Here is a 13,140-nt window from a genome sequence, read left to right on the forward strand (position 1 = left end):
GTAAAAACACGTACAAACTCCGAAGCACGTAAAAACTCAGAAGCATATAAAAACTCAGAAGCACATAAAAACTCAAAACACGTACAAAAGACAACAGAAGTGCTCCAGGATGCTGGGCGCAGTGTTGAGCCTTTGTTATCTTGTGGCTACACAAGCCAGCAAGTACCAACGACCGGATTTGGTGTGTGGTAATAACAGGTAAATGAACTTTTTTTTAAATTATTTGAATATATATATGAGTGCCTGTGTATAAATATACAAACAATACACACATGCTTTCAATTGTGTAATTTAAGTGATCTAGTAGCTCTGCTTTGGAAGTTCAGTTCATGCTAGAAATGTGTTTTGGAGTTTGTACGTGTTTTGTCTCTAGGGGCCACCGCATATATTTATATATAAACATATATAAATAAAACCACTTGTTTTTACGTTAGTAATTCCTTTTGTGCATAATTTTATATTATTGTTAATAATAAATTAATTAAAGCAACAAAACAACCTGAAGAGCCGGTTCGGAGCCGAAAGAGCCGGCTCTTTTTAGTGAGCCGAACCGAAAGAGCCGGATCTCTAAAAAGAGCCGGAAATCCCATCACTACTGTCAATTCAGCTGTATAGAGTGGGCAGTCCTTTTTTTTTTTTTTTTGGGGGGCAGTCCTAATAAAGCAGTGCATTCCAATTTGTAGGTTCAAGCTGCTCTTCATATTTGTGACCACCAGATGTCACCAAAGACTGTACTGAACAGCTTCTAGTGAAGAACTGTTTTTCAATACAAGCTTAAATGCATCAGAAAACTTAATTTGGCCATCACTACCTAGGGAATATATATAAGCAAATTACATAATATTTTACCGGGGTAAAAAAGTATTGTGATCAGACAGAATATACTCTGTCTGATCACATTCTGTCTGAATATGGTCTATCCTTAAAGCATAAGAAAAAGGGTTGTATGACTTATGTAAATTTCACGTAAATCAGTGGAATTTGCTTGAAGTAAAGATGACTTCTTTTCATCCTTCAGGATATTCCCAAAGTGTCGATCCTTGTTACAACTACACTGTGCTGAATGATCAATGGCGTTCAACAAACAACACAAACACTCAGGACCTACACTGTGATCAATCTATTAACTGGCAAGGCTGGTACCGCCTGTTTCTGGGGAGCTCCAATGCTCGTATTCCCGAGAGGTGTATAGACTCAAACAGGTGTGGAACCCATGCTCCTCTGTGGATAACACAACCTCATCCCTCACAGCCAGGTGAAACTGTAAATCGCACTGTGTGCAACAACTGGTCTGGAAGCTGCTGCCAGTTTCCATCACACACCATCCAAGTCAAACTATGCTATGGAAACTACTACGTCTACAAACTTGAGAGGCCATCTGTGTGCCACCTTGCGTACTGTGCAGGTATTGTTGCCCTCTAAGCATGATCACACTGTAACAAATTCATCTTTTTCATCCTGCTGCTAAATTCAACTGTTCAGAAGGAAAATGCTCTCAGCTTTACCGCAGTACTCTCACTTATTCATTTATGTATTGACTGTAAACAGAGGTGAACACAACAACATCTGCACTTTCTTCAACCACACCTGCTCCAATACCGCAGACCTCTACAGCCAATCAGGTCAGGCTCACTTCTACAACAGCAGTGAGCAACAGTGCAGCAGTGGAGGGGCACATCCGCCTGGTTGGAGGAAACAGCTCGTGTTCTGGCAGGGTGGAGATCTTCCACAGTGGGCAGTGGGGGACGGTGTGTGATGATCTATGGGACCTAGTGGATGCTCAGGTGGTGTGTAGACAGCTGGGCTGCGGCAGGGTCGTCTCAGCACCAGCAAATGCTCAGTTTGGTCAGGGCACCGGACCCATCTGGCTGGATGATGTCAGTTGCTCAGGCAGTGAATCAAATCTCACTCAGTGCCAGCACTTAGGATTTGGATCTCACAACTGTGGACACTCTGAGGACGCTGGTGTCATCTGTGAAGGTAAATTTGTGCAGCTGCAGACACTGAAGTCCCACTGCTTGATTATATGTCCAGGATGTTTAGCTGACAGGTTTGCAGTCAACGATTATGATAGCTTTGACTTATGCTACACTGTCTTGCCCACAAGCTCTTTCACATTGAATATTTTATTTACAGACAATATCTTGAAGCCTTACTGTAAACCCAACAAAAAGTCCATCATTTTCCATTTAAAATGCAAATTTGGATGATTTTTTACTCTTTACAGGCTTTGCACTTGAACCACCTCTTCTTTCAGCTCTTTGTGATGGTAAATTGGGAGGCTTTTCAGTTTTTGTTAAAGTGGGACAATACCAAAATAAAACACCAAATTGCAATGCTTTTCCACAGCTCTTGATATTAGCTGACAGATTTGCAGTCAACAACTATGATTTTTTTGATTTATGCTACATGTTTTACCCACAAGCTCTTTCTTTTTTGGACATGAATTCAGTCATTGTATCTGTTCTGGTTTTTTGATTATTATTTACAAAATAATACAGATGTTTATTTTTAATTACATTTTAAGGCCTTTTTGACATTTACAGGCATTATATTTGAACATAAATTGTATCTTAAGATATTTTAATGAGACAATTATTTAATTTAATATTAGCTGCATGAAGAGAATTAAAATCGATCATACTAAAGTTGTTCAAAATTTTCCAGTACCCAGTTCCATCAACTGGCTGTAAGGATCAATCTTTCCACCCCAGTAAACAGAAAACGACACAACAAAAAATGCCCAAACAAGTCTGCTTCATACCACCTGTCACTCACTTCTGGTCATTTCTGCAAAAGACAAAGTAGATTGTGTGCTGAGATATTTTGAAATGTTAGCTTAAAGATAATCCAAGAGACCAGTCATTTCCAGAGGTTATATCATCCATACTAAAAGTGTGACCATGGTTAGATATTCATACATGTATCTCCTGAACTTATCATGATATCTTGTGAAACTGTTCAAGAAGTTCTAAATAACTTAAAGCTTCCAAAATCCAGAAGACTTGTAGAGCTGATACTAAGACACCCCTCTGTTTTTTTAAAGAATTTCTACCTGAGATGCCCAGTCTGTTGGCCTCCACCTGCACTGTGACCGGCCCCACTGTCATCGACGTTCACGGCCATATGAACTCCATCCAGGATCGCTGTGCGTACTCTCTGATCTCGACTCCGTCACTGCCAGATTTCCATGTTCTGGGGAACTTTGAGGACCGGCGTCGTAAAGATGTGAGCTTTTTGGACAGTGTGACGCTGCGTGTGGACGGGCATGACATTCACCTGGAACAAGGTGGGAGAGTTCAGGTAAGCGACCTACAGCCACAGTTCATGTGTCAGAGTGGAGTCTGATCCAAAGTCCTCCCTCATCCTCTGCTGTGTCTCCTCTCATCGTTCTTCTCAGGGCTGTTAGAAGCAGTTCTTTCAGAGCTGCTGAACTCAGTGGTTGTTGCTGTGAAATCAGCCTGTTTGTGTGTTTGACATGTTTCACTCAGTGTTTCCTCCACTTTGTCTCTGCTGTGATGCAGCTGGACGACTCCACGCTGACCCTCAGCAGCTCACCTCAGCTGGTTCATGGTGTGCAGCTCTCTAAGGACCAAACTGGAGTCACTGCCAAGCTGTCGCTCTCCAACCTCAACATCTCTGTCTTCTTTGATGGAGACACCGCACAGATCCTCTTAGAAAGTACAGAAGATAAAGTTTAATTCATGTAACATAAACTGTAAACTGTGCTGTTATTTATTCTTCTGTGTTCATCCAGTTTGAATATTGATGCTGATCTGACTCATTCTGTCCTGATCCTCTGCAGGACCTGCTGGTTCATCTGTGGAGGGTCTGTGTGGAAACTCCAGCAGGTCTCTGAGTGACCTGAGGCTCTCTGAGTACAGCTCCACCAGGTAAGACCTCATCACAAGCTCAGAGTCCCTCTGACTGCTGCTGCTGATGTTGCAGATATTCTGTGTTTGTATGAATGAGCCTGAACTTTGTTGTTTGTCGCCCCCTAGCTGTGAGATGCAGTACAGTGAGCCTGCTGACAGCACGATCAACTGCACCAGTGTGACTGAACGGTGAGCAGATCCACACAGTAGGGAACATCTGTTATATTGTTTGGATATAGAATTTTTGTGGCAGTTACCTTGTGTACTTCTTTAGAAGTTTGCCTTTGCAGACCACCACATTAAATGCCACACTTAAGCCTTGAATGTAGTCCAGATTTATAGCATTAAGCAAAGGTGTTCAGCAAAAGCCTTGCATTAACTGTTTAGGAATTACAGACATATACACAGTTTGATGTTTTCACAGGCTCAGAAATAATTGGTTCCACTCGAAGGCATTCATGCCCATGCTATAACACTGTCTCCATTATGTGTGACTCATAATGTGGTGCTTCAGACTATGAACTATTTCTCTCCTCCAAACTTCATCATTCCGCTACTAAAGTCAAAATCAGCCTTCTTGTTTGTAATTGTATCCCTTAGTTTGTTATGAATCCTCTGTATTTACATTCATGAAGGCATCTCTTCATTGCCAATTTTGGCAATGATACTGTGGAATACACTTCACACCGACAACAGTTGTGCTCACAGTTGTCAATTTTATTGGACATTCATACAACAACCCACAGTCAGGGCAGCGCTGGTCTCAGCTTTCCCTCTTTCCATCTCTCGCCTCACCAAAAAGAAAAAAAGGCCGTCCACAGTCTAAGTGCAGTTATGTTCTCACTTTCCTTGCTTTCACGTTTCTGTCCAGTTCATCCCAAAACAGCTCAATGGGGTTTACGTCTGGAGTCTGTCCCGGCCACTCCATGTTTTCAAGCGTATCATCTTGTTCTTTATTCCTGATTCTGGCATAGCTTGGACTTGTTTTTTGGGTCATTATCCTGCTGTAGGATGACCAACCCCTGATCAACTAGGCCAGAGGCTGTTGCATGGCGCAGGACAAGGCTGTGGTAACTGTTGTGGTTCAGGGTTCCCCTCATTCTGTATAAGTCACTGACTCTGGATCCAGCAAAACAGCCCCAGACCATCACACTTCCTCCTTGAAACTTGATGCCATGGAATCTTTCACCTACTCAACAGCATACGAAAATCCAGCATAATGAAACCAGGATTTCAATTTTTGATTCCATTATACTCCTTTCCAGTGTTCAGTAGCCCAAAGGTTTTGTTTCATGGCCCAGGCGAGCCTTTTATTCTTACGTCTTAGCAGTGACTTTCTTGCTGCAACTCATCCTGTCAAACCTGTAGCTCGAAGTCTTCTCTTCACAGTTGAAGCTGAGACTTGGTTGCCATGACTACTATTAAGCTTGTGCTTGAAGCTGTTGTCCTTTGAGCCGCAAGCTGTCCTCTGATTCAGTTGTGGTATTGGGTCTGCCCGACATCTTCCTGTCACTTTGCTGCAGTTTCTGAGTAACTTTTGATAGTGAAAGAAACTGTACTCTCTGACACCCTGACTCTCTTTGCAATTTCTCTGTAGGAAAAACCTACATTTTTAAGTGTTACGATGGTCTGTGTCTCTTCCATTGTTAATTGCTTTTTTCTCACCATTTTTGTAGCAACACACTTCTTTCAGCAGTATAATACTGATCAACTGATGCTCAAGAGGGTATGATACTGCAGTGACGCAGACAAAGGGGGTTGTAAGTAATCCAAAAAATTGGGATCACCTGTTGGAATTTGCAGCACCAGCTTTCAAGCCTTGATCAACCTCCTACAGAACAGTTTTGAATTGTTAACCCATTTTGAGTTCCCTGAAAAAATGTCATGAAGAGGCTGTGTGCAGGCAGAGAAGCACCTAAAATGCAGACTTCACAGAGCAAAAAAGTGAACTCAAAAAGCAGCTTTATTTCTGACTCAAGGGTAAAACAATAAAAACTACACTGTGGAAGTAATAACTAAACATAGAGTGAGGCACACAGGGAAACACAGCCATGAATGAGGGAGATCGCAACACAGACCAAGGAAAACACAGGGCTAAAATACACAGAGGGATAAGGAGGGAACGAGAGACACAAAGGGAGCACAGCTGGGAGTAATCAAACCTGAGAAGACCAAGAGGAAGCAAAACGGTAAACATTAACATAGGACACGGACTGCCAAAGTAAAACAGGAAACATAACACAGATGCAGACTTGACAAGGGGATACAAACCAAGCAGTCAAGTCCCTTGAAACTGATGAAATGAAAATGAAAAGTGAAAAACTGCAGATCAGTCACATCTTGATTGATTTGCATGATTTTATTTAACAACCATTATGACAGTGTAGAAGCAAAATTACAAAAACAGAGACTTCCTTTAATTTTGATCTACCATAAAAAACCATTAGATTTAGAGAAGCACATACGCAAGATAAGTAGTGTTTGATAAGCTATATTTAGACAAATGATTACAGTTGATCATTTTCTTGTCTTTAATTTTGTTTTCTCTGTGGTGAGCAGCTGTGATCTCCTGAAGGAGGCGCCCTTCTCCTCCTGTAACACTGACATTGACCCAGAGCCCTACATAACCGCCTGCACCGACACTTTGTGCAAATATCCTGCAGTGGACGGACTCAACTGTCAGTTCCTGAAGGCCTACGCAAGAGCCTGCAGTCAACACAACCACACTCTGGATGGCTGGACATCAAAGACCGGCTGCTGTAAGACCTTAATAAGACCTTAATAAGCTCTCCTTTGTTAAACACCTGAACTGTGGAGTTTTAGAGCTCCCATGTTTTCAGGATAATACATCAGTGTGTTCCTCTGTAGCCTCTGAGGCCTTCTGTCAGGACAGGACCTGCAGCGATCACGAGTTCTGTGGTGAGAAGACGGTCGGTGGTGACACTCGCTGCTTCTGTCGGGACATTTTTGCCTCCAAGTACCAAGCAAACAACTCTTTGGGTACGACAGCTGTGACATCACCATGTCAACAGGGCTGAATGATGGAGGAAAACTTCTAACTGTGATTTTTCTGACTGATATTGTGATGTTCAGGTGATCCAACGGTCTGCATGCAGGACTCTGCTTCAGTCACTCTGGTCGGTTGTCTCCTGGAGGACAAAGGCATCGACTACTCTGCCTTACACCTCAACGACCCGACCTGCAGGGGTCGGGTGGACGAGCTCACCCACATGGTGACCTTCAGCTTCAACAGCAGCAACAGCTGTGGGACGGTGGTCATGGTGGGTTTCATCTCCTCCTCTTTACCTTCTACAAGCTAGAGTTGGATGTCTCGAGACCGGTCTTGGTCTCGAGACCGGTCTCGACGGACTTTTGTCTTGGTCTTGTCTTGATCTCGACGGACTTTGGTCTTGATCTTGTCTTGGTCTCGCTGTCTCGGTCTTGCTGTCTCAGATCAACATAGTGGTCGGGAGATTTGGAGTCAACAGTATCCATGACACACAGCATAACGTTCGATAATGTATCATGCGCAAAAGCTTTAGCTCTAAGAGCCGTGCTTAGAGAGTGCTTTTTAGTGAATCAGAATAGTCGACTCCCATTGAGCGAGAGCCGGCTCCTCAATTAATTTCCTTTCCCTGCTCAGCTGTCACACAGCGACACACAGTGGCTCAGCCATGCTCAAATCCCTCCACATTGTGGCATTTTATTATTTCGCCTTTCGCGCCCTTCAAACACAACTAAATGCAACCCGTTAGATTGAGCAGTATGCCCGGTCAGTAAGTTACAGAAATGTAAGCGACTTCGTCTGTCATAAAGTTTGCGTTCATAGAACACAAATAGTTTTTGGTAAATGCAAAAAAGAAGCATTCGGCAAAGTGCAGTTTTTGCAAAGTCTCCTTGACCGAGACAGCCGGGACTACCTCAACCTTCACCAGGCACCTGGAGCGCAAACACCCTCAAAGGTAACAAACACCTTCAAACTCTTCTAACTACCTTTCCAACCTCAGATGACGTGGTCATGTTTATGTAATATTGTTATCTATAATGTGTTCTTCAAACATTATAAATTATGTAGGGACAGTTTTTTTGCAACTGTCCCTGCAGACATAACTTTAACTTAACGTTACAGTACATGCTATGTACAGGTAGCTAGCGCTAGCAGTGGCGTTCAGCTACTTAAACAATTTTCATTAACTTTAGGTATTTTGGTGAATTCATTGAGCAGAAATATATTGAAACCATTTCAGTGAGCACTTTAAGGGCTGGTATGGTGTGGTTTGTTGTCGACTTTAATGGGCATATTTATGTGGTTGCTGACTAGAGTTGGATGTCTCGAGACCGGTCTCGAGACCACTTTTACGTGGTCTTGGTCTCGATGGACTTTTGTCTTGGTCTTGTCTTGGTCTCGATACCCTCTGGTCTTGGTCTTGTCTTGGTCTCGATACCCTCTGGTCTTGGTCTTGTCTTGGTCTCGGATTAGGCGGTCTTGACTACAAGTCTACTACAAGCAGCCAAACATCTTCTAGCATCTGCTGAGCTTCTGCTGCTCTGCTCTGTTATATTTTAAAAAAAAAACAAAGCAAAACAAAGAGGAAGCTGGTTAAAGTGAGTTGAAATGACTAAAAAGATGCAATGTAATATTTTTTCTCTTGTGCATACTCATCTGCTTACGAATTATATGCTAGGCTGTTGGTTTGCCAAACCGGTTTTATACGCTTTTATTATATTTATGGTAGTGTGACATCTTAACAGCAACTCAGTTAAATATTATTTGATTCCAGTTGTCCTTTATCAAAAACCAACAGTGTAAATAACAGCTGTTTACAGAAGCCTAATGACTGTCACATGAAAAAGATTTATTATGATTAATTAACATTTGGTGCAAGATAATAACATTTATTATCTTAAGATAGTAATTCTCAGAAGGGAATCACTACCTTACCGTAGTGGAGGGGTTTGTGTGTCCCAGGGATCCCAGGGGCTATGTTGTCGGGGGGCTTTTGCCCCCTGGGAGGGTCACCCGTGGTAAACTAGTCCTTAGTGAGGGACCAGACAAAGAGCGATTCAAAAGATCCCTATAAATAGAGCATCAAGGGAACAGTTCACCTTGCGCGCTTAGGGTTATCAGAGCCCTGCCCTGGAGTCAGGCCCGTGGAGGGTGCCCGAGGTCGAACGTCTGGTGAACGCGCCTTAGTCTATGGGGCCCGGCCGAGCACAGTTCGAAAAAGGTCTGGAGATCAACAGACAAATTGATGCTTCTGCAGTGATGACGCTGTACCAGTCCATCGTGGTGAAAAGAAAGCTGAGTGTAAAAGCGAAGCTCTCAATTGCCCGAGGGCAAACATCTAAACACGCATTGAAGCACACAGAGAAACATACAACCATGAAGCAGAACGTGTCAATGGACAGAGAGAAACAGAGGGCTTAACTACACAACACAATGACGAGTGAACAGGAAATACATTGGAAACACAGCTGAGACAAATTAATGTAATGAGACAGAGGCAGCAAAACTAAACACACTGAAGATGGAACTTAAGACTGTCAAAATAAAATAGGAAACACAATGGCACAAGGAGGGAACAAGCCAATAGGAACATAAACACAGACGCACAGGGAGGGACACAGAGGACAAAGACACAAGGGGACCCTATATGTACAAGAAGCTTGTGCATTTGGAGTTAGATGTTGCATTGAACATGGAGAACAATTCCCAATCTCTTCATCACCTCAGAGTTATGAAAAAAGCTAATTAATTTAACAATGATATCAGGAGATATAAGTATCAGGTCAGAAATAAAAGTTGGATTGATGCATTCCTATTTCTTTGTGTTGACCAAGAAATCATAGTACCTGGTAAGTTGTAGAAACATAACAGATCTCTGTTGATTCCTGATGTCCAGCATTAAAAAATTATACATATACTATAATTTTAAAATGAACCGACTTGTTTAGCGTCATCTGATTGTGTGACTCCACAGACCAACAACAGTGAACTCATCTACAAAAACACCATCATGAACCAGAACAGCTCCTCTGACATCATCACTCGTCACGACCAAGTCTACATCGACTTCTCCTGCGTCCAAACTCAGCCGGACATCAAGACTGCCACCTTCAGGATCAGAGACAGGTGTGTGGTTGAATTACTTTAAGATGTGAAGCTTCTCATGAGGTTTGTGAGTCAGAGAAAGCTGAAGTGTGTTTGTGTTCTGCAGCTCTGTGATCCAGCACATCACATCTGGAGTTTGGGATTACACTCTGACCATGAAGGCTTTCACCAACGTCAGCCACACACAAGCTGTGGAGTCCTGCATTGAAGTGCAACTGAACCAGAAGATCTGGGTGGAGCTGAAGACTGACGGGCTGGACGGAGACGTGGTCGTCGTGGTGACCGACTCCTGCTGGGCAACTGACCAGCCATCACCCGACAGCACTCCGAGATACGACCTGATCATAAACGGGTGAGACAGACTCAGAGAGTCATGTGGTTTTGATCTCTCTCATGGACTCCTGAACAAAGTGTGTTTTCCTGTCTGTGAGCAGCTGTGCCAACCCTGCTGACCAGACTGTGCAGGTGGAGGACAACGGACTGGGAACCTCCAACTACTTCTCCTTTAACATGTTTGAGTTCACCGGGGGTTCTGGTGAAGTCTTCCTGCACTGCAAACTCCACGTGTGTCCCAAACAGGAGTACAGCTGCCTCCAGGTACAGCATTCTGCTAACACACTAGCAGCATGTGTTAAGCTCTATCAAAACATACCAAATTTGCATCTCAGAGTTTTATTATCGGTATTTGCATGTAACTACTCCTACATTACTGAATTTTAAAGATGTATTGATCTGGCATACCTGTACCCACAGGCAAATTAAATCTCTAAAATTCTTCCACGGCTTTGATGTTTGCATCACATAGTGACGAATGATGACCCAAATGCAGTTCAGTAGGCAGACAACATACATAACATAAAGCGCTTCATTAACGGCTGTTCAAGTGATCAACCAGGAAAACATAAACAGAATCCACAGTAACAATGAAATAAGGAAAGGTTAACACACAATTTAAAACTGGAACTACTAGACATGCATAGACACAATGATTGCAATCTGAGCACTCACCACTCTTCCCACATTTTCGATCAAAGCAGCCAGCCTTGTGGGCTTCTGAACAGCATTCACCGTTTTCTTCAATTTCCAATAAACCAGGGCCAAGCCAGCTCAGATCAGGAAGAGCCCCTTTATCATGGTGCTGAATAGGTAGATGTCTTCAATGTCTTCAATAGACAGTCCCGCTAGGCACATGATGCACCACTTCTGCCACCCATAAATCGTGTATCTGGAAGGAAAGTCCCTCCAGAGCACGCAGGCTCTCCCAATCCTAGGCTTCTCGTTGAGAAAAGGGTGTCAAGTGCATTAAGGGACCAGTTAATCAAAGCCATAGTTCTTCTTTACTTTTTAGAGGACAAGAGCAAGAATGAGAGGCTCTCTCAGGGTTAGAGTGAGACAAGACCAGACAAGGACATAGAAGCAGCAGCAGGGAAGATAAGGGTAAGGAGAGGGTGAAAGATGCATCCGCCTCCTCCAAAAGCCAGAGCAAAAAGACTGCAAGGGAAGTAAAACTTATACAAAACACTGGACACTGGGAATTAAACTGGTCCAATTAAGGGATTCTGACACAAAAGCTATAATGTTTGCTCTCAGCAGATTCAGTCCTGAATGAAAGGATCAGCGTTGATGTTCTTAAGTCTGGACTTTGTCTCTCTTTGTCTTTAGACTTGTCCTGGAGCTGCTCGCAGACGCAGATATGCCAGGCCCAAATATGAAGGTGAAGCCTTCATCAGCATGGCCTGGACTCATTAGGTAAGACACAGTCTGCTGTTTTAGATGATATCATTCTGAGACCTGTGCTGATAGTTAGTGCTATTCATTAGCACAATGAAAAGCCTCAATATAATAGAAACATCTCAAACCTCACTGATGGAGGGTGAAAGAAAAACTACAGAAATAATACTGATTCCAGCTGAACTATGATTTCAGGTTCTTGAATTGAGTTAAAGCAAATATAATGTCTTTATTATTCCCACTAAAAGTCTATAAACTTGACATCTGATGAGTTCGATCTTCTAAGTCAGTGAAATGTTGGTTGTCTGTAGCCTGACAGTCCAGGATCAGGGTGAAGGTCCATCTCAAATACTGATGATGAGCAGATAAGAGGAAGAAGTGGGAGGAGAACGATAGATACAATTTGGTATGACACCAGAAACAGGAAGATTTTCCAGCATTCAGTGTCGTTCATCTTCTCAGGTGGTTTCCATGGTGACTCGGACTGACTGACAGGCTGCCCACCTCCATGATGATCCCTGTCTTTTGATGATGATCCGGATGCTGGTTGTATGAAAGATTGAGCTGTCTTCTGGCTGCTATGGTGTTGTGATCACTACACAGCTGGAAAAGGCAGCAGTTTTATTGGAAGTATTGTAAGGACAGGACCAAACAGAGAGATAATGATTCTGTTCCTTATGGGTGGAAGTAGCTCAGGAGGTAGAGGAGGTCATCTACTAACCAGAAGGTTGTTTGTTTGAACCCTGGCTGCTCCAGTCAAAACACTAACCTGAAGTTGCTCTCTGATGCAGCCATCGGAGCATTTACTACATTTTATTATTAACATGGTGAAGGGAAGTGTGTCAGTTTTTTTTTATTTATTTGAACAAATTGATATATTCCTCAAATGTCTCCAAGCAAAGCTGGTTGCACTCTAGAACTTCTGGGGACCAGTAGGGTGTCAAATGTTGGATTAGAATTGAGACTAACGACTTGTTGGACTTGTGCCCTTCTGAATATAAACACATCTTTGGTAACAGGTCTCACAAGCAATAAAGAAGCATTCCTTCTTCTCAAGTTGTTTTAGGTGAAGATGTTTTACCGTACTCATAAAGATGTGAAAGTATCCATTTGAGAGGAAAATGAAATGAAATGACAAGAGGAGAGTTTGAGAAACATATATTTTGGGGCCATAAAGTCCCATATAGATAAATGGAAATTGATTCTTTACCAGGGTGAGTCATTAAAAGGAGAGCAGTATCATTTATTCCCTTACTCCTTGTTTTCTAGCTGCTTTTGTTTTAATTTGATTATGTATGGGTTGACTTTTGAATTTTGCCTTCAAGTGATCATTCAAGAGTTATTGCTGTGTTCTTTTTTCTTATTCTGTCTTACTGTTTGCATGAAAGACCAAAAATAAAATAAAAGGTCAGGGTAAAAATG

At 42.6% G+C, this 13,140-nt stretch overlaps 1 protein-coding gene across 1 annotated transcript; it reads left to right on the plus strand.

Annotated features, from left to right (window-relative positions):
* The first annotated feature begins 996 nt into the window (after window positions 1–996).
* On the plus strand, window positions 997–13,082 carry LOC146673568 (scavenger receptor cysteine-rich domain-containing protein DMBT1-like). Its single transcript, XM_085400973.1, has 14 exons — window positions 997–1,405; window positions 1,549–1,980; window positions 3,047–3,303; window positions 3,525–3,681; window positions 3,806–3,893; window positions 4,002–4,064; window positions 6,435–6,634; window positions 6,744–6,875; window positions 6,969–7,156; window positions 9,857–10,008; window positions 10,094–10,339; window positions 10,422–10,584; window positions 11,650–11,736; window positions 12,181–13,082. Exons 1-13 carry the CDS (start codon window positions 997–999, stop codon window positions 11,734–11,736), a joined length of 2,574 nt encoding a protein of 857 aa, XP_085257099.1. The 3' UTR covers window positions 12,181–13,082.
* Window positions 13,083–13,140: the final 58 nt, after the last annotated feature.

This window comes from Rhamphochromis longiceps, linkage group LG3 (assembly GCF_057381845.1).
Source record: "Rhamphochromis longiceps isolate RC_006_pf linkage group LG3, R_longiceps_female_GT1.1, whole genome shotgun sequence".
Taxonomy (NCBI): domain Eukaryota; kingdom Metazoa; phylum Chordata; class Actinopteri; order Cichliformes; family Cichlidae; genus Rhamphochromis; species Rhamphochromis longiceps.

What these genes read in the sequence shown, in the direction of transcription:
- LOC146673568 (XM_085400973.1), top strand. Translation starts at nt 997, where the DNA reads ATGACTTCTTTTCATCCTTCAGGATATTCCCAAAGTGTCGATCCTTGT. An exon ending in GCTGTGGGACGGTGGTCATG is followed by an intron (nt 7,157 to 9,856) that starts GTGGGTTTCATC and finishes GTGACTCCACAG; the next exon opens with ACCAACAACAGTGAACTCAT. An exon ending in TACGACCTGATCATAAACGG is followed by an intron (nt 10,340 to 10,421) that starts GTGAGACAGACT and finishes GTCTGTGAGCAG; the next exon opens with CTGTGCCAACCCTGCTGACC.